General features: G+C 39.8%; 2 protein-coding genes across 2 annotated transcripts; both read left to right on the forward strand.

Moving 5' to 3' along the window:
- Positions 1-520: 520 nt before the first annotated feature.
- Positions 521-7773, forward strand: LOC146705602 (katanin p60 ATPase-containing subunit A-like 2). The gene is made up of 16 exons (XM_085463335.1): positions 521-693; positions 2191-2261; positions 2598-2764; positions 2871-2907; positions 3351-3441; positions 3531-3629; positions 3935-4000; positions 4194-4271; positions 4637-4735; positions 5330-5393; positions 5470-5588; positions 5702-5793; positions 5873-5983; positions 6320-6482; positions 6623-6725; positions 6808-7773. Exons 1-16 carry the CDS (start codon positions 643-645, stop codon positions 6945-6947), a joined length of 1551 nt encoding a protein of 516 aa, XP_085319461.1. The 5' UTR covers positions 521-642; the 3' UTR covers positions 6948-7773.
- Positions 7774-16885: 9112 nt separating this feature from the next.
- Positions 16886-20732, forward strand: LOC146705603 (katanin p60 ATPase-containing subunit A-like 2). The gene is made up of 6 exons (XM_085463338.1): positions 16886-17210; positions 17973-18036; positions 18113-18231; positions 19142-19459; positions 19591-19692; positions 20606-20732. The coding sequence occupies exons 1-4, from the start codon at positions 16983-16985 to the stop codon at positions 19244-19246; spliced, it is 516 nt and encodes a 171-aa protein (XP_085319464.1). The 5' UTR covers positions 16886-16982; the 3' UTR covers positions 19247-19459; positions 19591-19692; positions 20606-20732.
- Positions 20733-20743: the final 11 nt, after the last annotated feature.

Consider the following 20743-nt stretch of genomic DNA (forward strand, 5'->3'; position numbering starts at 1 on the left):
AAACCAGACAGCCAAAACGGATCTATTCATCACCCATATTCACATTTACAAAACACTCACACACATTCTGATAAATTAAAGTAGCTTAAAATGGTGTCCTTTGATAGTGCCGCTGTGACTTGCATGTTATATAGATCTCTTCTGCTCTCTAGTGGAGATAATCAGGATGACATACATCAACTGATCAGTTTCAACCTGAAAAGAAATCAAATGTGAGCTCTACAGGAGGCTTTCAAAAGATAATAACATCAGAGTAAAAGGTAGTAGGCTACATGTCAAATTGGAAAACATTTGTGATTGAGTACAAAAGTGCAATATAGGCAGTTAAGATATTGCGGTTTAATGAAACCTAACAATAAAAAAAACCCAAAACTTTAGCATTCTAGCTTTTAAAGAGCTTTTAACATCTCATTTTTGCAAAACTTTAAGTCAATGAAACATTTTGTCATTGAGATTTTTCTAAATTCTCAAAGTAAGCATAGGTGATGCTTTTCTTTACCACCGTTGCTGCTTCACAAAAGAGGCATACTCTTAAGTACGGTAGCCCCGAGGGGAACGTAAGACCCGACAGAACTACGCGGTGGACCAACTTCACCATCACCTAACGAATAATACCGACCTTACGAAATTTTTACAGCAGTAATGGAGCTCAATTATCAGTCAATGAAAGTCGCCCACCAGGCCCGAGAGGCGGTGAGTGAACACGGGCTTTTGTTTCTTGTTGTTTTACGCAAATTTGACGCACAACTGTTTTCAGATATCAGCTTGTGACTAACTAGCAGTGGCAGTGAACAGATGGGCACTGAACTGTCTGGTACTGTAAGCAGTGTTAAGCTAAAGGCATATGTATCCAGGTGTTGGTCGATTTGTTTTACACATGTGATGGGATTTCTATATTGTCGCTTTCACGAGCGTGGTAGTTAGCCGTCGAGCTAATCGTTAAGTTCTGCATGCACTCACTGGTTGCCTAGAGACAGCGTCAACTGGTTGTTGTTTGTGGTTGGCTGGCCCCCTCTGCTGGCAACTGTGTTTTCCCTGTATTTCCAGCCCAATATAAAATATTCCTCCTCCACATGTTTGAACCAGGGAAGAGAAGAGAACTGAAGCATTAACGAGCACAGGCTAACTCGTTAGTTGATAATTAGTGGCTACTTTTAGTTAGACCACAGACATAAATAAATACTTTAGGGAGTGTCATTTCCATCTTTATTGTCTGTGCAGGTTCTTAGTCATCCAGGTCATGGCAGTCTTTAAGAACTTGTAAAAAAAAAAAAAAAAGCAGTTGGACTTCTTTAAGTTTGATGATGTTTTTCATCTTTCACCCGAGAGGTTTCTTAAGTTCTAAAAACAGCAGGTGGAAGGTGCGAGGTATTTAACCAATAGTGGGAATTTTCACAAGCTTAAAGAAGTACAGTTCTTGAGACTTCCATCTTTACTGAAATTAGGCATACAGTTAAAGCCCGTGGGTAGCACAGTGGTAAAGAGTTTTGCCTCCCAAAGAGGTCTATCCACAGGCCAGCTGGCATGTCTCTGTGTGGAGTTTGGATGTTCTCCTCGTGTCTGTGTGGGTTCTCTTCAGCTACTCTGGCTTCCTCCCACAATTCAAACACATGGACATTAGTTTAATCAATGACTCCTAACTTGATCATAAGATAGGAATGTGTTAGCCCTGCGTTAGGTTGGCAGCATGTCCACGGTGTACCATGCCTCTCGCTATATGACAGCTGGTACAGACTCCAGCCTAATGGTGACCCTGATTGGATAAGGCGAAGTAAAAGGATGAATGAATGGAGTTCCAACCAGTATTTTTTGAGTGCTGTGGCTCACTTGTGTAATGCTTTTGCTATTATGCATAGCATCATGGCCTAAAATAATACTGTTAAATGTTATATCTTGCTATAACCTGTATATGGAGTGGCTAATTTCTTTGCATTTCAGTGATTCACTTTAAAGTTTTGTTTATCCATAAGTTGTGACACTTCATATCCTTCTGTTAAAAAAATCCTAATATTCTTCTAAAATATTTTGCTTTTGGGGGGACTGTATTGGTCTTTATTAGACCATATCTGTTCTTCATGACACCTGTGACAAATTGAACAATATTATTTGGTAGTTCTTTCTCATATAACAGCTCCATTTGAATTCCCCTTTTGTCCTCTTGTTGTTGCTGTTCTTGTTGCTGTCCAACAGGATGAGCAGAGGACTGAGATGAGGAAGAAAAGTCTCCTCATCCTCATCTATCACCACCTGCTGGGGCAAGGGTCAGTATAAAATTGTGTGTGTGTGGATGCATCAAGTGGTGATCAAAAAGATGAACTTTTCTTTTAAGTACATTTTTAGCATCAGGTTTAGATACGGACTTTTAAAACAGGTGGCTGAGTTTCTTTGATCAGAGCAAGTAGAATACATAAATTCACTCTTTGTTACTTCAAAACAGAATGGCATTATGCAAAATGGCATTGCTGGTTTATTATTGAATAAGTGGTAACAAACCAACCAAAAGGTCATATTTGTATGTCTGTATAGAAAAAGTGAAATGCAATTCATCAAGACAAGCACATCAAAAATCTGTTCCTTGCAATGTGTCTGTCCACCAGCTATGTAGCTGCAGCAGTGGCCTTGGATCACGAGACAAATGGAGGTGTGAGGAGGTTCGAGGTTAGCGATAACATCGATCTGGAGATGGTGTTGATGGAGTATGAGAGCTACCACTACGTCAAATTCCAGAAGTATCCCAAACTTATCAGAAGAATAGCAGAAGCAGGTGCAAGAACTCTGCTGAAACACTGAGAAGCAATGAAAATTATATCTCATGCTCTGTAAAATTATTAAAAACTAACTTTTTTTTTCTGATATTTTTTTCTGTCCAGGTGAAAGAAAATATCCAACACGTAGTGCAACTAAGAGGTGAGTCAGTCACGGGCCAAGTATGCTGTGCATACATGCTCACAGTAGAGGTGGGGAAAAATCGATACAACATCGAATCTCAGTATTTTCGGTGGCAATATTGTATCGATAAAGCAACACAGACACTGTCTTATAGCGACATTTAGGGCAGAAAAAACAAAAACTTATTGCATAAAACAGATATTGACAAGTTGAACTTTGAGGAGATAATTTGTAGTTGAAATGGGTGATAAATTGCAAATATGTTATTGCAAAACTCAGCATGTCACAAAATATTAAAAATCACAATAATAATTATGAGTGAAGTATTGTGATAATATTGTATCATGGGTGTGTCTGGTGATTCCCACCTGAATATATAACAATAAGTGAGTCTGCCATGCTGCTAGTCCATGCATGACAGTTAAAAAAATACATGTGTTTTGTTTTTTATTTGTCCCCAGGAGTCCCCGTTCAGCTGTGAAACCCCTCCCAGAAATCAACCCTTCCCGGAACACAAACACAGGAACTGGAGCAAAGAAGCCAGCCACTAGTGTACGGGCAAATGTGGAAAAATGAAGTCAAATCAAAACAACTCTGTACTCTAGCTAGCAATTATTCTGACATTTATGTTAATTTCCTAGGAGAATGGCACCTATCTTGCTCCACAGTCATCGGACTTTGGTCTCAGCGTATCCTCCATCAAAAATGCACCAGCTGGAGAGTGTGCCACAAACAGGAAGGTACTGGAGAAGTGAATACTCTGAGAACAGAAGCAAACCTCATCGTCCCAATTGAAGTTAATCACATTTTTTTCTTGTATGACATTTATGAGACGGTTTTCATTTTACGATGATGCTGCAGCAGGATGCTAACAAAATTGTTTATGTTTAATTCATTACAACATAAACCAGCACCTTTATGATCTGGGGTTGATTTGGCCGTGCCAAATGCAAAAACATAAAATAGAAGTCCTCACCCTTTTTAAAACAAAATTACCGCTGTCACTTTTGTTCCTATTATGTTCTCTTATGTATCTTGGGGGCAGATGACTGATGCCAAAGGTGCAATCCAGGATGCTGTCAGAGGAGCTGGGATTGATTCAGACCATATGGTAATTATGCTGGAGCCTTTGAACTAAACTGACTTATAAAAAAAGGTCATAATATTCAGACAAGCTTCAAACAACTGTGAAATGTGTAAAAATATATTTTGGTAACAGTCTGAATTGTCCAAAATAAAAACTATTTGAAGGCAACAAAAAGTACAAAATGTCTACTGATAATAATAAAAAGTCTATGTTGCAGGAACGCCTACTGAAGCCACTGAGTGGCTTTTCTGGAATGAGTGGTGAGATGAGGGCACTAGCTACGATCGTCAGCAGGGTACACACACACACACACACACACACACACACACACACACACACACACACACACACACACACACACACCTTAATAAGCCTGAGGAGAAGCTGATTTTATCTTAATTTGTTCCTTGGAATATGATGTAAAAATATGAAAATCCTCCATATGACTACAGAGCAGCAGAGGGCTTTGTTTTGAATGAATTGATCTTTTGTATTAATGAAGGCCCAGGCTCTATCTACTTCCCTTACCTGATGTTTCATTCTAAAAGACACCTATTTACGCAACCAGGATGTGTGTGGGGGCCAATTTCTGGCTTATGTCTTCCACATGCATCACTCACTCTCTGTTGTGTGTGTGTGTGTGTGTATGCTTTTCCAAAGGACATCTATTTGCACAGCCCCAATGTGCGATGGGAGGACATCATCGGTCTGGAGGATGCCAAGCGATTAGTCAAAGAGGCCGTTGTTTATCCCATTAAGGTGCGGCCGCTACCCGAGCATGCTGGTATTTCAGCTCCGGTCGCCCATCTTCGATTCTGAATACATCTCTTTTAACGGGCTTAAAGGAGGGCAGTGGGGTCAGGCCAGTCTATTAGACTAATATTAAATCTTTACCTGGGATATGGCCTGCCTGCATTTGTATAGCGCTTTTCTAGTCCATAGGACCCCAAAGCGCTTTACACTACATTCAGTCATCCACCCATTCACACACACATTCACACACTGGCGATAGCAAGCTACATTGTAGCCACAGTTGCCCTGGGGCGCACTGACAGAGGCGAGGGATATTATGGTAACACAGATACAGAAATGGATAGAAAGACACATGTGGCATGCCATGTAGAATTTATTGTACTGCTACAGTCACACAAGTTGTGCTTCTGCAAATAGATAAAAACTGCATCATCAGACTTATCAGGTTTCTTTGCACAGAGCTCAGTTTGCTATTGGTGTGCTGAAAATGGAAATACAATGTGTTCTCATACTGAGCTAGGATGTGATTTACTCAAGTTGTATCTATACTGTTTTGTTCATGTTTCCCCCTCATTCTTTGACTCAGTCTCTCCTCCTCAGTATCCCCAACTCTTTACAGGCATCCTGTCTCCATGGAAGGGTTTACTGCTCTATGGTCCCCCGGGTAAGGACTCAAGTGCAGGATATTAAAAAATGTCAGGGTCTCACTATGAAAACTTCACATTCCCTTACCCACGCAGGTACAGGTAAGACGTTGCTGGCCAAGGCCGTAGCTACAGAGTGTAAGACAACCTTCTTCAACATCTCAGCTTCCAGCATTGTCAGCAAGTGGAGGGGAGACTCTGAGAAACTGGTCAGGGTAGGCTGTCAGCTATAGGAAGAATTTTACAAAAACATGTTTGAATACTATTCTCTGGGGGGGGGGGGGGGGATGTCTAATTAGTGTAAATGATTTAATACATGTGTCTGCAGGTTCTATTTGAGCTGGCCAGGTACCACGCTCCATCCACCATCTTCCTGGATGAGCTTGAGTCAGTGATGGGCCAGAGAGGAAGCAGCATGGGGTGAGCTCAACCACGAAGTGCAGTAAAATGTAGCTGTGCCACTGCTGCTGTCCACAAAACCTCTGTTTACTGCTTTCAGGGGCGAGCACGAGGGGAGTCGCAGGATGAAGACTGAGTTACTGGTTCAGATGGATGGACTAGCCAGATCAGATGACCTGGTTTTTGTACTTGCTGCCTCCAACCTACCTTGGTAGATTAATCACATGCACATTTGGACTTATTGGCCTTCTGTTGCATATACAAATAAATAGGAAGACAGAAAAATGCAACTCACTATTTTTGCTGTTTCAACCCTCCTCGTAAATTTATTGCCAGCATCATCTCAGCCTGATTTTAACATTCATTCATTTTTCTTGCATTGAATGCATTTGAAAAAAGACCCTTCATTTTCTTGACAAACACAAGATTATGATGTTATGATTTCAAAGTCACAGCTGTATAAATACAAAAAGATGACTACTAATACAGCTATAAAATTATGACAGTTAAATCTGCCTTTGTTTGTTTCTAATAAATCTTCTCTCAGGGAACTGGACCACGCAATGCTGAGGAGGTTAGAGAAGCGGATTCTAGTGAGTCTTCCCTCTTCACCAGCTCGCCAAGCCATGATTTCTCATTGGCTGCCTCCTCTCAGCTGCACAGGAGGGGTGGAGCTACGCACTGTGCTAGACTACGAAGCACTGGCAAAAGTGCGTATGGAGTTTGTCAAGTGTTTAATCGTTATGCTTAACAATTTTTCTGTAATTAATATTTCATAAATCATATATGTTATCTGGAAGGAAATGTGTTCACTCATGTACATCTGTACATTTGTGTGTTTTATTTCCAGGAGATGGAGGGCTACTCTGGCTCAGATATAAGATTGGCATGTAAGGAAGCTGCCATGAGACCAGTTCGAAAGATCTTTGATGCTCTGGAGTCACATCAGGATGGTAGGACAACACACACACACAATGTCAAGATTGACCCCTACAACAGCCATCTTCTCTGTCTTACTGTGATTCTCTTTTACAGATGACACAGACATGCCCGCCATCCAACTGGAAACTGTAACAACAGCTGATTTCCTGAATGTGATTGAACACACCAAACCCTCAGCACGAAACCTGATGGACAGATACACAGCCTGGGAGAGAGAGTACCAATCTGTCTGACACTAGTACACATAACATGAATGTAAAGACTTTCATACTAACGCCACTAAAAGTGATGATAACTCGTTTTTACTGTTACAAATTTATATCCTGCACTATACTAAAAATTTACACTAATGACTATATATTAGCGTAAAATGTTTCCTATACTTTGGATATTTGTGACAAGCTACTGCAGGTTGGAATGGTGTACATTTTAATAACTGTGGAGCTTTGAAAAACTCTTTTTGACAAGGAGAAAATATTTGTTCAGTGATCATTTGTTTTCTTTTTTATTATTTGAAAACAAAAAGTATACAACCTAATACAAATACGCGAAGCCATACCAAATGACTATTAGAGCTGGCCTACTGGTATTATACAGCTAATATATATATTGTTTAGTATTAAACTTTGCTTGTTCCATATTCAGTTTTTCAGCAAAACGTGTTTGAGTCCATAAGAAAAGATTCATTCTCATATCTGGAGGAAGATTTTTTTTTTCAATAAATATTAATGTTAGCCCGCGACTTTGTTCCAGATTTGAATTTTGGCCCACTGTGTATTTGAGTTTGACACCCCTGCTCTAAACCAAGGCACAATGTACATTCCAAATTCCTTTAATTTTAAATATGTTTATATTGTCTATTCTGTAAAATAGTCAGATGTCTATTCACCTGCTTGCTGCTACTACTGCACATTCACCCAATGTATATACTATATATAATGTTCTTCCTCTACCCCCCCCATTTTTTGCACATGTCGAGGAGTGTGTCAGGCTACATTTCACTGTGTGTTATACTTGTATAACTATGCATGTGAGAAATAAAGAACCTTGAACCTTGAATTGTCTCTCTATTATGTTTTAACTGCATCTTCCTTTGTTTGAACCTATTCTCCCAAAAAACTGCATTAGCAGTGTGTATGCAATGAAATTAAATGCTTATTGCAGTGTAGGAGGCTCTCATTGTTCCTTCGGGTAACTCTGTGTCATTTATTCTATTCTCTCCTCCTTTTGTTTTCATTCTCTCACCTTATTTTCATTGGCACGCATGTCTTTCGACTCTTTTCTCACCTTCTTTTTTCCTTCTATGCAGCGTTTTTGTCTTTGTGCACATTGCCTTTCCTCTAAACTTTACTTTGAGACTGAGGAAGCAGAGTACTCGGAAATGTACTATTTTGTGTACTAAGTAGAGTTGGATGTCTCGAGACCGGTCTCGAGACCACTTTTACGTGGTCTTGGTCTCGACGTACTTTTGTCTCGGTCTTGCTGTCTGAGGTCAACATAGTGGTCGGGAGATTTGGAGTCAACAGTATCCATGACACACAGCGTAACGTTCGATAATGTATCATGCGCAAAAGCTTTAGCTCTGAGAGCCGTGCTTAGAGAGTGCTTTGTAGTGAATCAGAATAGTCGACTCCCATTGAGCGAGAGCCGGCTCCTCAATTAATTTCCTTTCGCTGCTCAGCTGTCACACAGCGACACACAGTGGCTCAGCCATGCTCAAATCCCTCCACATTGTGGCATTTTATTATTTCGCCTTTCGCGCCCTTCAAACACAACTAAATGCAACCCGTTAGATTGAGCAGTATGCCCGGTCAGTAAGTTACAGAAATGTCAGCGACTTCGTCTGTCATAAAGTTTGCGTTCATAGAACACAAAGAGTTTTTGGTAAATGCAAAAAAGAAGCATTCGGCAAAGTGCAGGTTTTGCAAAGTCTCCTTGACCGAGACAGCTGGGACTACCTCAACCTTCCCATATGGAAAACATATATATAAATCTTATAAAGTTTGTATCTGTCTTGTGTGAAACTTGTATGAAAAGCATATAAGAGTGAAAACAGATATAAGATCCCTTGAAAAATTATATAATGAAACTTGTATGTTTTGGATACTTACTAAAACAATGTATGAAAGTAATGCGAAAGTGGCCACTTTCATGAGTAAATCATGTAAGCCTTATATGATTTACTCATGAAAGTGGCCACTTTCATGAGTAATCACATATAAGTTTTTACTATTTCTTTTCCGTATGGGCTTCACCAGGCACCTGGAGCGCAAACACCCTCAAAGGTAAGCTAGCCAGTAGCCATCTATCCATCTTCAAACTCTTCTAACTACCTTTCCAACCTCAGATGACCAGGTCATGTTTATGTAATATTGTTATTTATAATGTGTTCTTCAAACCCCCTACGGTGGCCCATAGAGACAAAGCATGTACAAACTCCAAGACGCTTACAAATTCCAAATAGCACGCACAAACTCCAAAACACATACAAAATACAAAACACATGCAAACTCCAAAACACGTACAAACTCCAAAACACGTACAAAATACAAAACACATGCAAAATACAAAACACGTGCAAAATCCAAAACACGTACAAAATACAAAACACATGCAAAATACAAAACACGTACAAAATTCAAAACACGTGCAAACTCCAAAACACATGCAAAATCCAAAACACATGCAAAATCCAAAACACATGCAAACTCCAAATCACATACAAAATCCAAAACACATGCAAACTCTAAAACACGTAGAAAATTCAAAACACATGCAAACTCCAAAACACGTGCAAAATCCAAAACACGTGCAAAATCCAAAACACATGCAAACTCCAAAACACGTAGAAAATTCAAAACACATGCAAACTCTAAAACACGTAGAAAATTCAAAACACATGCAAACTCCAAAACACATACAAAATACAAAACACATGCAAAATCCAAAACACGTACAAAATCCAAAACACATGCAAACTCCAAAACACGTACAAAATCCAAAACACATGCAAAATCCAAAACACGTACAAAATCCAAAACACATGCAAACTCCAAATCACATGCAAACTCCAAATCACAACGGAAGTGCTCCAGGACGCTAGGGGCAGTGTTGAGCTCGATTTACAAAATAAACGGCAAGTATGTTGCAAACACATGGGCTCTAGTCTCCGTCGCGCTTCCCAGGTTGCCTAGCAACCATGATACTAACAGCTGGAAACGTGTCATACAACTTTGTTTGACAGAAATGAAGGAGAACATATTTTTTTCATTTGTTTGTTTGTTTCTACAAGAGCTTTGTGTGATTTGATAAGTATCTGAGGCTGAGACCACAGGACAGTAAAACATGATTGTTGGTCTTCATTTCTGTACTGAACAGTCATTTAAGATTAGCTAGTAAATAACAATTAGCTAATGTTGTTCATGAGACTAAAGTCATATCACTTTGGTAATGTAAATATAATATGGCCAATATTATGGTTATTATATTAGTCATTATTAGCTATTACAGCAGTGAACATGAACTCTGTGTCAAATACTGAGCTTCAGTACAGATTCAAGTTGCAGTTATTTACAGTACATGTCTTACCACCTTAAATCTTCACTCAAAGACAAGTATATAGGAATGACTGCCAAATTTATTTGCCACTGAAGCAGAAGGATGGCATCTGAATAAAACCTCTCTTGACATGCCTAGATGACATTAAAGCTTGGTTGGCTCTAAACTTTTTAAATTTGAATGAAAAGAAAACAGATTTGTTGGTGTTTGGACCCAGTGGCTCCTGTGAGTCCTCTTCTTTTCATTTGGAACCCCTGGAAGTTTATTTTAAACCTGTTGTTACTGCCCTTGGTTTTAAGTTGAACCAGTCCATTTTTATCATTTAAGGCGACTGGCAAGAGTGAAATCTTTTCTTCCTAGGCAGCACTTTGAAACCGTGATCCATGCTTTTATTTCTTCCCCTGTGGACTACTGTAACGCACTTTATGTGGGGGTCAATCAGTTGTTACTCTGACATCTGCAGCTGGTTCAAAATGTATATTGACAGTGCATATATAGGTGTATCATATATAAGAGACAAATGTTGTTCCTTCAGTATGTTGGCATTACTAAATTTGGCTCAATGCTTACATACATGTGTAAAAAGAACATGTACAAGCTGTGATAACTGTTTCTGATAGAATGAAGGGTAGACTGATATATTAAACATTCCTTTATTGGGTTAGAAAATCAGACCATGTCATAACTGCTTTAAGTCATACAGAATAGATATCAGAGCCTTAAACAGGCTGGCTTCTGCTAAATGGGTCAAACTGGGCAGAAAGTATACAAACACGTAACATCCTTATAGAATATGATGTAACACTATAGATCAACTTACCTCAGAATATATAAAGCATATAAACAATTACAGCAATATGATGCAACAAACACAGCAGTACTACTAATCCAAAATACTCAAAGCTTCATAGAACTGAAACAAACATTTATTTTTAGTTCCATTCTGCTGCTGATACATACTTTATTTTTCTGAACATTAAACTTGTTGCTTCCTTTCATAGTGTGTAACCTGAATGCCCTGGGTACTTTCTCCCACACTGAAAACACTGGAATGATCAAATTATTTGAACATTACCTAATAAGACTGATTCAGGACAGACAATTAGTTATGTTAAACTTTCTTAGCAGTCCTTCACAAACAGGGAACAGTCTGTCTATTCTCTCCATCTGTCAGCTGCTGCTGGCTCTTCCTCCTCCTCTTCCTCACATACTGCTGAGTTTGTCCTGGTGGATCATCAGGGGTGCAAAGCCTCACAGATGATGTGTAGCAGTGGGTCCCTCAGTCTGTCCTCACTCTGGACACTTGCAGTTGTCACACATAGAAATCAAATGTGTGATAAGCTGCAGGATTCAAACACAAGTGTAACTTATAAACACATGTTCATACTTTTATTCCACAATCAGAGAGAAAGAAAAAAAGAGAGAGTGCAGGACAGACAGACAGGTGACAGTCTCAGGTGTATACACTGCTACAAAACAGCACACGAGAAGGAGGATTTAGTGTTTGTGTTATTACGAGTGCTAAACAAGAAGAATTCCCAGATGGTACAGTGGACACGTGTGACTCCTGTGATTAAAGCATCTTTCTTTCAGCTTAACGAGTGAACCGTCAGCTGACTGACATGACTGACTTTAATTATGCATAAAATCATCACATTCTCTGTAAGATTAAGCTCAGCTATTGAACGGCAAATATTTTGAAGTAAAGGCTTTAAAACCAAGTTAGTACAAACGTCGCTAATGTCACATAACTTTCCCGACATGTTGCCAACAGTAATGTTTTAATGTTCTTCATTATAAAAACATTTGCACATAAATAAGTGACATAATATTCAGTACTTACTTCTGAAAGTTTACTCTTCGTCCGCTCCGCTTCCGCCGTTTTTTAAATTATCCACACCACCGCCGAGCTATGAAGTCTGGGATATGTTGGGCCATGAAGGCTACACCGACCCATCCTTAAAATTCAGGGAAATTAAGGACGCATTTGAGGGCCGCATGTAGAGCAGCCTTTGAATTGGGACAGTCTTCGTCGTGTCACTGTGACGTAATCGGCCTTAAAATGCGGCCTTTAAGGCTGCAGACCCCAAATCCGGTCATTGGTACTTCCTGGCTTGTGTAGTTACTAGGTAACAAAAGCTCAACACTGCCCCTAGCGTCCTGGAGCACTTCCGTTGTGTTTTGGAATTTGCATGTGTTTTGGATTTTGCAAGTGTTTTGTATTTTGTACGTGTTTTGGATTTTGCACGTGTTTTGTATTTTGCATGTGTTTTGGATTTTGCACGTGTTTTGGATTTTGCATGTGTTTTGTATTTTGCATGTGTTTTGGATTTTGTACGTGTTTTGTATTTTGCATGTGTTTTGGATTTTGCATGTGTTTTGTATTTTGTAAGTGTTTTGGATTTTGTACGTGTTTTGTATTTTGCATGTGTTTTGTATTTTGTACGTGTTTTGGATTTTGCATGTGTTTTGTATTTTGTAAGTGTTTTGTATTTTGCACGTGTTTTGTATTTTGTACGTGTTTTGTATTTTGCATGTGTTTTGGATTTTGTACGTGTTTTGTATTTTGCATCTGTTTTGGATTTTGTAAGTGTTTTGGATTTTGTACGTGTTTTGTATTTTGCATGTGTTTTGTATCTTGCATGTGTTTTGTATTTTGTATTTTGTAAGTGTTTTGTATTTTGCATGTGTTTTGTATTTTGTAAGTGTTTTGTATTTTGCACGTGTTTTGTATTTTGTAAGTGTTTTGGATTTTGCATGTGTTTTGTAGTTTGTAAGTGTTTTGGAGCTTGCACGTGTTTTGGATTTTGCATGTGTTTTGTATCTTGCATGTGTTTTGTATTTTGTATTTTGTAAGTGTTTTGTATTTTGTAAGTGTTTTGTATTTTGTACGTGTTTTGTATTTTGTAAGTGTTTTGGATTTTGCATGTGTTTTGTATTTTGTACGTGTTTTGTATTTTGCATGTGTTTTGTATTTTGTACGTGTTTTGTATTTTGTAAGTGTTTTGGAGCTTGCATGTGTTTTGAAGTTTGTAAGTGTTTTGTATTTTGCATGTGTTTTGTAGTTTGTAAGTGTTTTGGAGCTTGCACGTGTTTTGGATTTTGCATGTGTTTTGTATCTTGCATGTGTTTTGTATTCTGTAAGTGTTTTGGATTTTGCATGTGTTTTGTATTTTGGACGTGTTTTGTATTTTGCATGTGTTTTGGATTTTGTAAGTGTTTTGGATTTTGCATGTGTTTTGTATTTTGGACGTGTTTTGTATTTTGCATGTGTTTTGGATTTTGTAAGTGTTTTGGAGCTTGCATGTGTTTTGTATTTTGTACGTGTTTTGTATTTTGCATGTGTTTTGTATTTTTTAAGTGTTTTGGAGCTTGCATGTGTTTTGGAGTTTGTAAGTGTTTTGTATTTTGCATGTGTTTTGGAGTTTGTAAGTGTTTTGGAGCTTGCATGTGTTTTGTTTTTTGTACGTGTTTTGTATTTTGCATGTGTTTTGTATTTTTTAAGTGTTTTGGAGCTTGCATGTGTTTTGGAGTTTGTAAGTGTTTTGGATTTTGCATGTGTTTTGGATTTTGTACGTGTTTTGGAGTTTGTACGTGTTTTGTATTTTGCATGTGTTTTGTATTTTGTACGTGTTTTGGAGTTTGTGCGTGCTATTTGGAATTTGTAAGTGTTTTGGAGTTTGTACGTGCTTTGTCTCTAGGGGCCACCGTAGGGTTTCAAGAGTGTCCCTATAACATTGCTCGGCTAACAGCGGCGTTCTCGACAGTGAAGTCCAGATCAGAGCGGTCTATGGCTCTGGTCCAGATAGCACGGATCGCAAAACTGAGTCCTAAGGTTCTTAAATCGAACTTAAGGACCTTTGACTATGACTTTCTTAGGTGTTTTCTACTATGTTGCCCTACTAAACCAGTCCAGTGTGTAGGGGCTATTTTAGCATTATTAGACACAGTTATTTTGTATTGGTGTAACTTCAGACTTTATTGAGTAGTTCATTTCTTGTCAATACAGCTGTGTCTGATAGCTGACTGGCAGGAGGAGGCTTAATGCAACCTGCAAAGTTAATGCACAGACATTTTGTCTTTTGTAGATTCCATTCAACTGTTTTTCTGTTCTTGTTATTTAAGGTCTTGCAACCCTGAACACTCCAGTATTTTCATTATTACTAGTTGTGCCTAATGATCTATATGTGTCACACTGGATTAGATTAGGTTCTTTTGTATGCAAAGGTCTGCCCTCATTGATAGGTTTAAAATTACTGTGCTTGTAAGATACAGTAGTTTTTGTGGTTGAATAGAAACCGATGTTTTACACATTCCTATTTCCCTGTTTTGTAGGTACTTGGAGTACAAAGCAGGATCTGCAACATCAGTGATAGCGGTCAATCCCACACAGCCTCAATTATCATTGTTTGCTCCAAGCATCCACTTATTTTCCCCAAATTCACCCAGGCAACAGGCCATCACCCAGTCCATCCTCCAGGACCCTATAGTTGGATGCTCTCTCCCCCTGTCTATCGTTGAGAATCCACATTTTAGACACTTCCTGAATGTCTTGGATAGCAAATACACTCCTGTGTCTAGAACCACCTTGACAGAGAAGCTGATACCTCACCTTGTCACTAAATTGAAGGGTGACATAATCAAAGCCCTGGAAGTCCAGCCAAATGTAGCAATAACAACAGACCTCTGGTCTGACCGGAGGCTTCGTACTTTCCTGGGAGTTACTGCTCATGCTGCCTGCAAGAACAAGGACTCTTACAGTTTACAATCATTTTTGCTTGACAGTAGGCGTTTCACAGGGAAGCACTGCGGCGAACGAATCGCCTCAGCATTTGACAGAATAGTTGAGGAGTATGGCATTGGCCATAAAATAAGCTACATTCTGACGGATAATGCATCCAATATGAAGCGGGCCTTTAAAGTCAGGATGCCAGAAGTAGAGCACCCTGAAGGTGACAGCAGTGGTGACCTCGATGATGAAACAATGTGGGAGGATGCAGAAGGTTCTGATCCATGGTCAACGGGTGAACGTCTTTCTTGCTTCGCCCACTCGCTGCAACTTGTAATCAGTGATGGGATGAAAGAGGTAAAGGCAATAGCTAGAGCCATTGCCAAAGCCAGCAAGTTTACAAACCTGCTGCACAGCAGTAGTAACCACAAAGACTTGTTTGAGGCACACTTTGGCTCCAATAAGTCCATCCCAGCAGGAAACAACACCCGCTGGAATAGCACCTACAGACAGTTAAAGGCTCTGATCACACTTGACCACGGGGCCATCACTGAAATGTGCAGCAATACAGAGAATTTAGTGTTTTCAACCCGAGAGTGGGCTCAGCTGAAAGATCTTTGTGCTTTGCTTGAGCCTTTTTCTGATGCAACAGACCTTACAGAAACTTGAAGAATCATCTTATAAAGATGGAAGTACAAATGCCCCAGGCCGTAACTATAGTCAGGGCACTGAAAAGATCCTTAGAGAAACAGTTCTCTGGAATTTTCAGGCAGATTTGCATGGACGAAAAGGATCCAGAAGAGCCGTTTAGCCATCGGATCTACTTCCTTGCCACCATGCTTGACCCCCAGTTTGGACTGACCTGGGTAGATTTAGATGTCCAAAATGGTGAAACCGGACCAGCACTGAAGAGGTTCAGAGATTACCTTAAAAAGTCATTAATAGGTGACTGTATAATAATAATAATTTATTGTTATTGTTGTTTTTGTTGTTCCACTTATTATCACTGTCTTTGGTTTTATAGCATCATTAGAAGCATCCTGTCTAATCCTGTCTTTGTGTGTGTGTGTGTGTGTGTGTGTGTGTGTGTGTGTGTGTGTGTGTGTGTGTGTGTGTGTGTGTGCACCCTTTTCCAGACCTTTTGATCACAGAGGTAGACAGAGACGGACCTGCAGCACCAACAGAAGAAGACACAGAATTATCAGATAGTGACTCAGCGCCACCCCCAAAACAACGTCTTCTTTCACGCTACAAGGCATTTAGGTTGCAACGCAGCACAAGCCAGGACTCGAGCACTGATGCACAAATAAGCAAGTACCTAGACAGCATAAATGACTCTGTGATGCACTCACCTTTTGGTCAAAAAACAAAGAGCGTTTCCCCAGTCTACACAGTGAGGTGTGCACATGTCTTTATATTGTTTGATTACAGAATTTTACTTAAAATGGTGTTGTTTGACTAAATAAATGTGACCATTGACTTTTAAATAACATCTGCATATCACTTTGTGTTGACAGGCCTTATCCATTTTAGGGAAGTTGATATCATACAGTGTAATTTGACTAGTACTACTACAATAGGACATGATGCAATTTCAAGTTTATAATCTTCAGTTTGATGTTACAATTTTATCTATATATAAAGTATAACTGAAACCAGTTACATATTTCATATTTTACAGTTGTTGGAGGTGATCGCTGTTTTGTCAGATGACTTTGGGGCCAGTCAGTACCATCATGTCAGCCCTTAAAAGCACACAAAAGTTAGTCTTTTTTGTCCCGGTCTTGGTCTCGTCTCAACTTGCCTGGGGAGAAGCTGATTTTATCTTAATTTGTTCCTTGGAATATAATGTAAAAATATGAAAATCCTTTATATGACTCTTGCTGAATGTGTCCACTACAGAGCAGCAGAGGGCTTTGTTTTGAATGAATTGATCTTTTGTATTAATGAAGGCCCAGGCTCTATCCATTTCCCTTACCCGATGTTTCATTCTAAAAGACACCTATTTACGCAACCAGGATGTGTGTGGGGGCCAATTTCTGGCTTATGTCTTCCACATGCATCACTCACTCTCTGTTGTGTGTGTGTGTGTGTGTATGCTTTTCCAAAGGACATCTATTTGCACAGCCCCAATGTGCGATGGGAGGACATCATCGGTCTGGAGGATGCCAAGCGATTAGTCAAAGAGGCCGTCGTTTATCCCATTAAGGTGCGGCCGCTACCCGAGCATGCTGGTATTTCAGCTCCGGTCGCCCATCTTCGATTCTGAATACATCTCTTTTAAAGGGCTTAAAGAGAAGGAGGGCAGTGGGGTCAGGCCAGTCTATTAGAGTGACATTAAATCTATACCTGGGATATTATGGTAACACAGATACAGAGATGGATAGGAAGACACATGTGGCATGCCATGTAGAATTTATTATACACAGCCACAATCACACAATTTGTGCTTCTGCAAATAGATAAAAACACGCACACACACAGAAATAGATGCACACACTTTTGTCATCATCGCCCAGACCTTTCTCATGGATATGATGACAACAAATCAGGTTGTCTGCATCCTCTTGACATTTACAGACGAAGATGAGGACTGATGTGTCCATCTCCTTGTATATATTCTGCTGGCCTGTTTTATTGAACATCGTCTCTCTGCCTTCCCACAATCCTAAACTTTTGCTTCCATTATTATTCATTCTCTGAGCTATAGGTCAGTTTGGTCATTTCAGCCAGCCTGTGTTTGCCACCTAAAATTTAAACTAATTTGTTGTGTGTGGTATTTGCAGCACTGATCAGCTATAAATCAGACTTATCAGGTTTCTTTGCACAGAGCTCAGTTTGCTATTGGTGTGCTGAAAATGGAAATACAATGTGTTCTCATACTGAGCTAGGATGTGATTTACTCAAGTTGTATCTATACTGTTTTGTTCATGTTTCCCCCTTATTCTTTGACTCAGTCTCTCCTCCTCAGTATCCCCAACTCTTTACAGGCATCCTGTCTCCATGGAAGGGTTTACTGCTCTATGGTCCCCCGGGTAAGGACTCAAGTGCAGGATATTAAAAAATGTCAGGGTCTCACTATGAAAACTTCACATTCCCTTACCCACGCAGGTACAGGTAAGACGTTGCTGGCCAAGGCCGTAGCTACAGAGTGTAAGACAACCTTCTTCAACATCTCAGCTTCCAGCATTGTCAGCAAGTGGAGGGGAGACTCTGAGAAACTGGTCAGGGTAGGCTGTCAGCTATGGGAAGAATTTTACAAAAACATGTTTGAATACTATACTTTGTGTTTTGTGTTTCATTTTTTGAGGTCTGATTACACTGGTCAACACTGAAATTGTTACTGACCTAAAAAGGTCCTAATCTGTAGTGTCTTGGTGTGTTGAACACAAATATGAGCATGAAAATATTGTGTTTGCTCTCGTTTGGAAGATATTTCATATAGTTTTTTTTTCTATGTTTCACTGTGTACATTTATCCAGCAGGACTGTAACAACATCCTAAATAAGCATAGAATGATGTAATATTGCATCACATTGGATAATACCATCATGTACACATCATCCAGAGTTTATTCCATTATTTCCTGAAGGAATGCAGTACTACTGCCAGGCAGCTGCTGAAGTAAGCTGACATCAGCAGTGTACTATACAAAGCCTAGTTGGAAAATTTGAGAAATCTTTCAGACTTCATGGGATACAGCTTAAGCTACTGTTACATAAAACTGTCATTATTCTATCCATTTAGTTACAATACAGAACACTAATGCCTCAAAAGTGTGTTAATACTGTGGACAATTTTTGCTATATTTGTGGGGAAATGACATTTGCCAACCAGAAGAAAGTATCACTTCTCAAGTGAAGAAGTCATATCGTCTTTACTTTGGATGCAAGATTGGCGATCAAGACAAGCCTTGGGCCCCGCATATATGCTATGCTACATGTACAACACAGCTTTCGTAGTGGTTACATGGCATACATTCCGTGATAAACTAGAGCCAATTTTGCATTTTGACTGTCATATTCGTTTTGAGTACATAAAAACTGATAAGAAATGACTCATTTTATTTCAGTAACATGACTTTTGTACAATATGTTGACCGTGTATGTAGTGTAAATGATTTAATACATGTGTCTGCAGGTTCTATTTGAGCTGGCCAGGTACCACACTCCATCCACCATCTTCCTGGATGAGCTTGAGTCAGTGATGGGCCAGAGAGCAGCATGGGGTGACCTTAACCACTAAGTGCAGTAAAATGTAGATGTGCCACTGCTGCTGTCCACAAAAACTCTGTTCATTGCTTTCAGAGGCGAGCGCGAGGGGAGTCGCAGGATAAAGACCGAGTTACTGGTTCAGATGGATGAGTCTTACCTCTTCACCAGCTTGCCAAGCCATGATGTCTCACTGGCTGCCTCCTCTCAGCTGCACAGGAGGCGTTGAGCTATGCACTGTACTGGAGTACGAAGCATTGACAAAGGCGTTTAATCATTATGCTTCACATTTTTCAATTACCATTTGATTTCATGAAATTATATATGTTATCTAGAAGGAAATGTGTTCATTCACATGCTTCTGTGTTTTATTTCCAGGAGATGGAGGGCTACTCTGGCTCAGATATAAGATAGCATGTAAGGAAGCTGCCATGAGACCAGTTGGAAAAATCTTTGATGCTCTGGAGTCACATCAGGATGGTAGGACCACACACACACACACACACACACACACACACACACACACAGCAGCTGAATGTAGCTATAACAAATGAGCTGGTGGTAGAAACAGATCTGCATTGGTGGGACTGATGTCGAAATAGTCACATCCTATAAGTATCTGGGAGTTCAACTGGATCACAAGCTGGAGTGGTCTGCCAGCAAGGATGCTTCCTACAAAAGGGGTCTGAGCTGGCTTCACTTTCTACGAAGACTCAGATGTATGCAGCAGGCTGCTCTATATGTTTTATCAGTCTTTTGCTGCGAGCACCATCTTTTTTGCTGTAGCATGCTGGGGTGCAGGCATCAAAGCAAAGGATGCAAACAGACTGAAGAAATTCATCAGGGAGGCCAAGTCTGCTGCTGGCATGAAGCTTGCCACCCTGGAGGAGGTGATCAGTGACAGAATGCTGGCAAGACTGCTGGCAATCATGGACAATGACTCCCACCCCCTTCATAACACACTGGACAATCTGAAGAGCAGTTTCAGCAACAGGTTCCTTCAGCCTTGCTGTCTGAGGGAAAGTTACAGGAGGTCGTTCCTTCCCGCTGCAATCAGACTCTTTAATTCATCCACTTGGGTCAGGTCCACAAATGTGGAACAGAATTAATCACACCTCAGTGCACCCTGTCACTTTTGTACACATGACACATATTTGCAAACATACTTGTCCTTTTATATTTATACTTATATCTCTATATTTATCTTAATATTTATCTACCAGTATCTCTGTTTCTACACTCATTTTATATGAGTGCTTGTTGTTTGTTGTATATTTGCTGCTATGACAACTCAATTTCTCTCTGGGATTAATAAAGTTTCTCTGATTCTGAAAGTCAAGATTGACCCCTACAACAGCCATCTTCTCTGTCTTACTTTGATTCTCTTTTACAGATGACACAGACATGCCCGCCATCCAACTGGAAACTGTAACAACGGCTGATTTCCTGAATGTGATTGAACACACCAAACACTCAGCACGAAACCTGATAGACAGATACACAGACTGGGAGAGAGAGTACCAATCTGTCT

The sequence above is a fragment of the Copadichromis virginalis genome, linkage group LG7 (assembly GCF_057382275.1).
Source record: "Copadichromis virginalis isolate Kocher_CV1m ecotype Utaka linkage group LG7, C_Virginalis_male_GT1.1, whole genome shotgun sequence".
In the NCBI taxonomy this organism is placed as follows: domain Eukaryota; kingdom Metazoa; phylum Chordata; class Actinopteri; order Cichliformes; family Cichlidae; genus Copadichromis; species Copadichromis virginalis.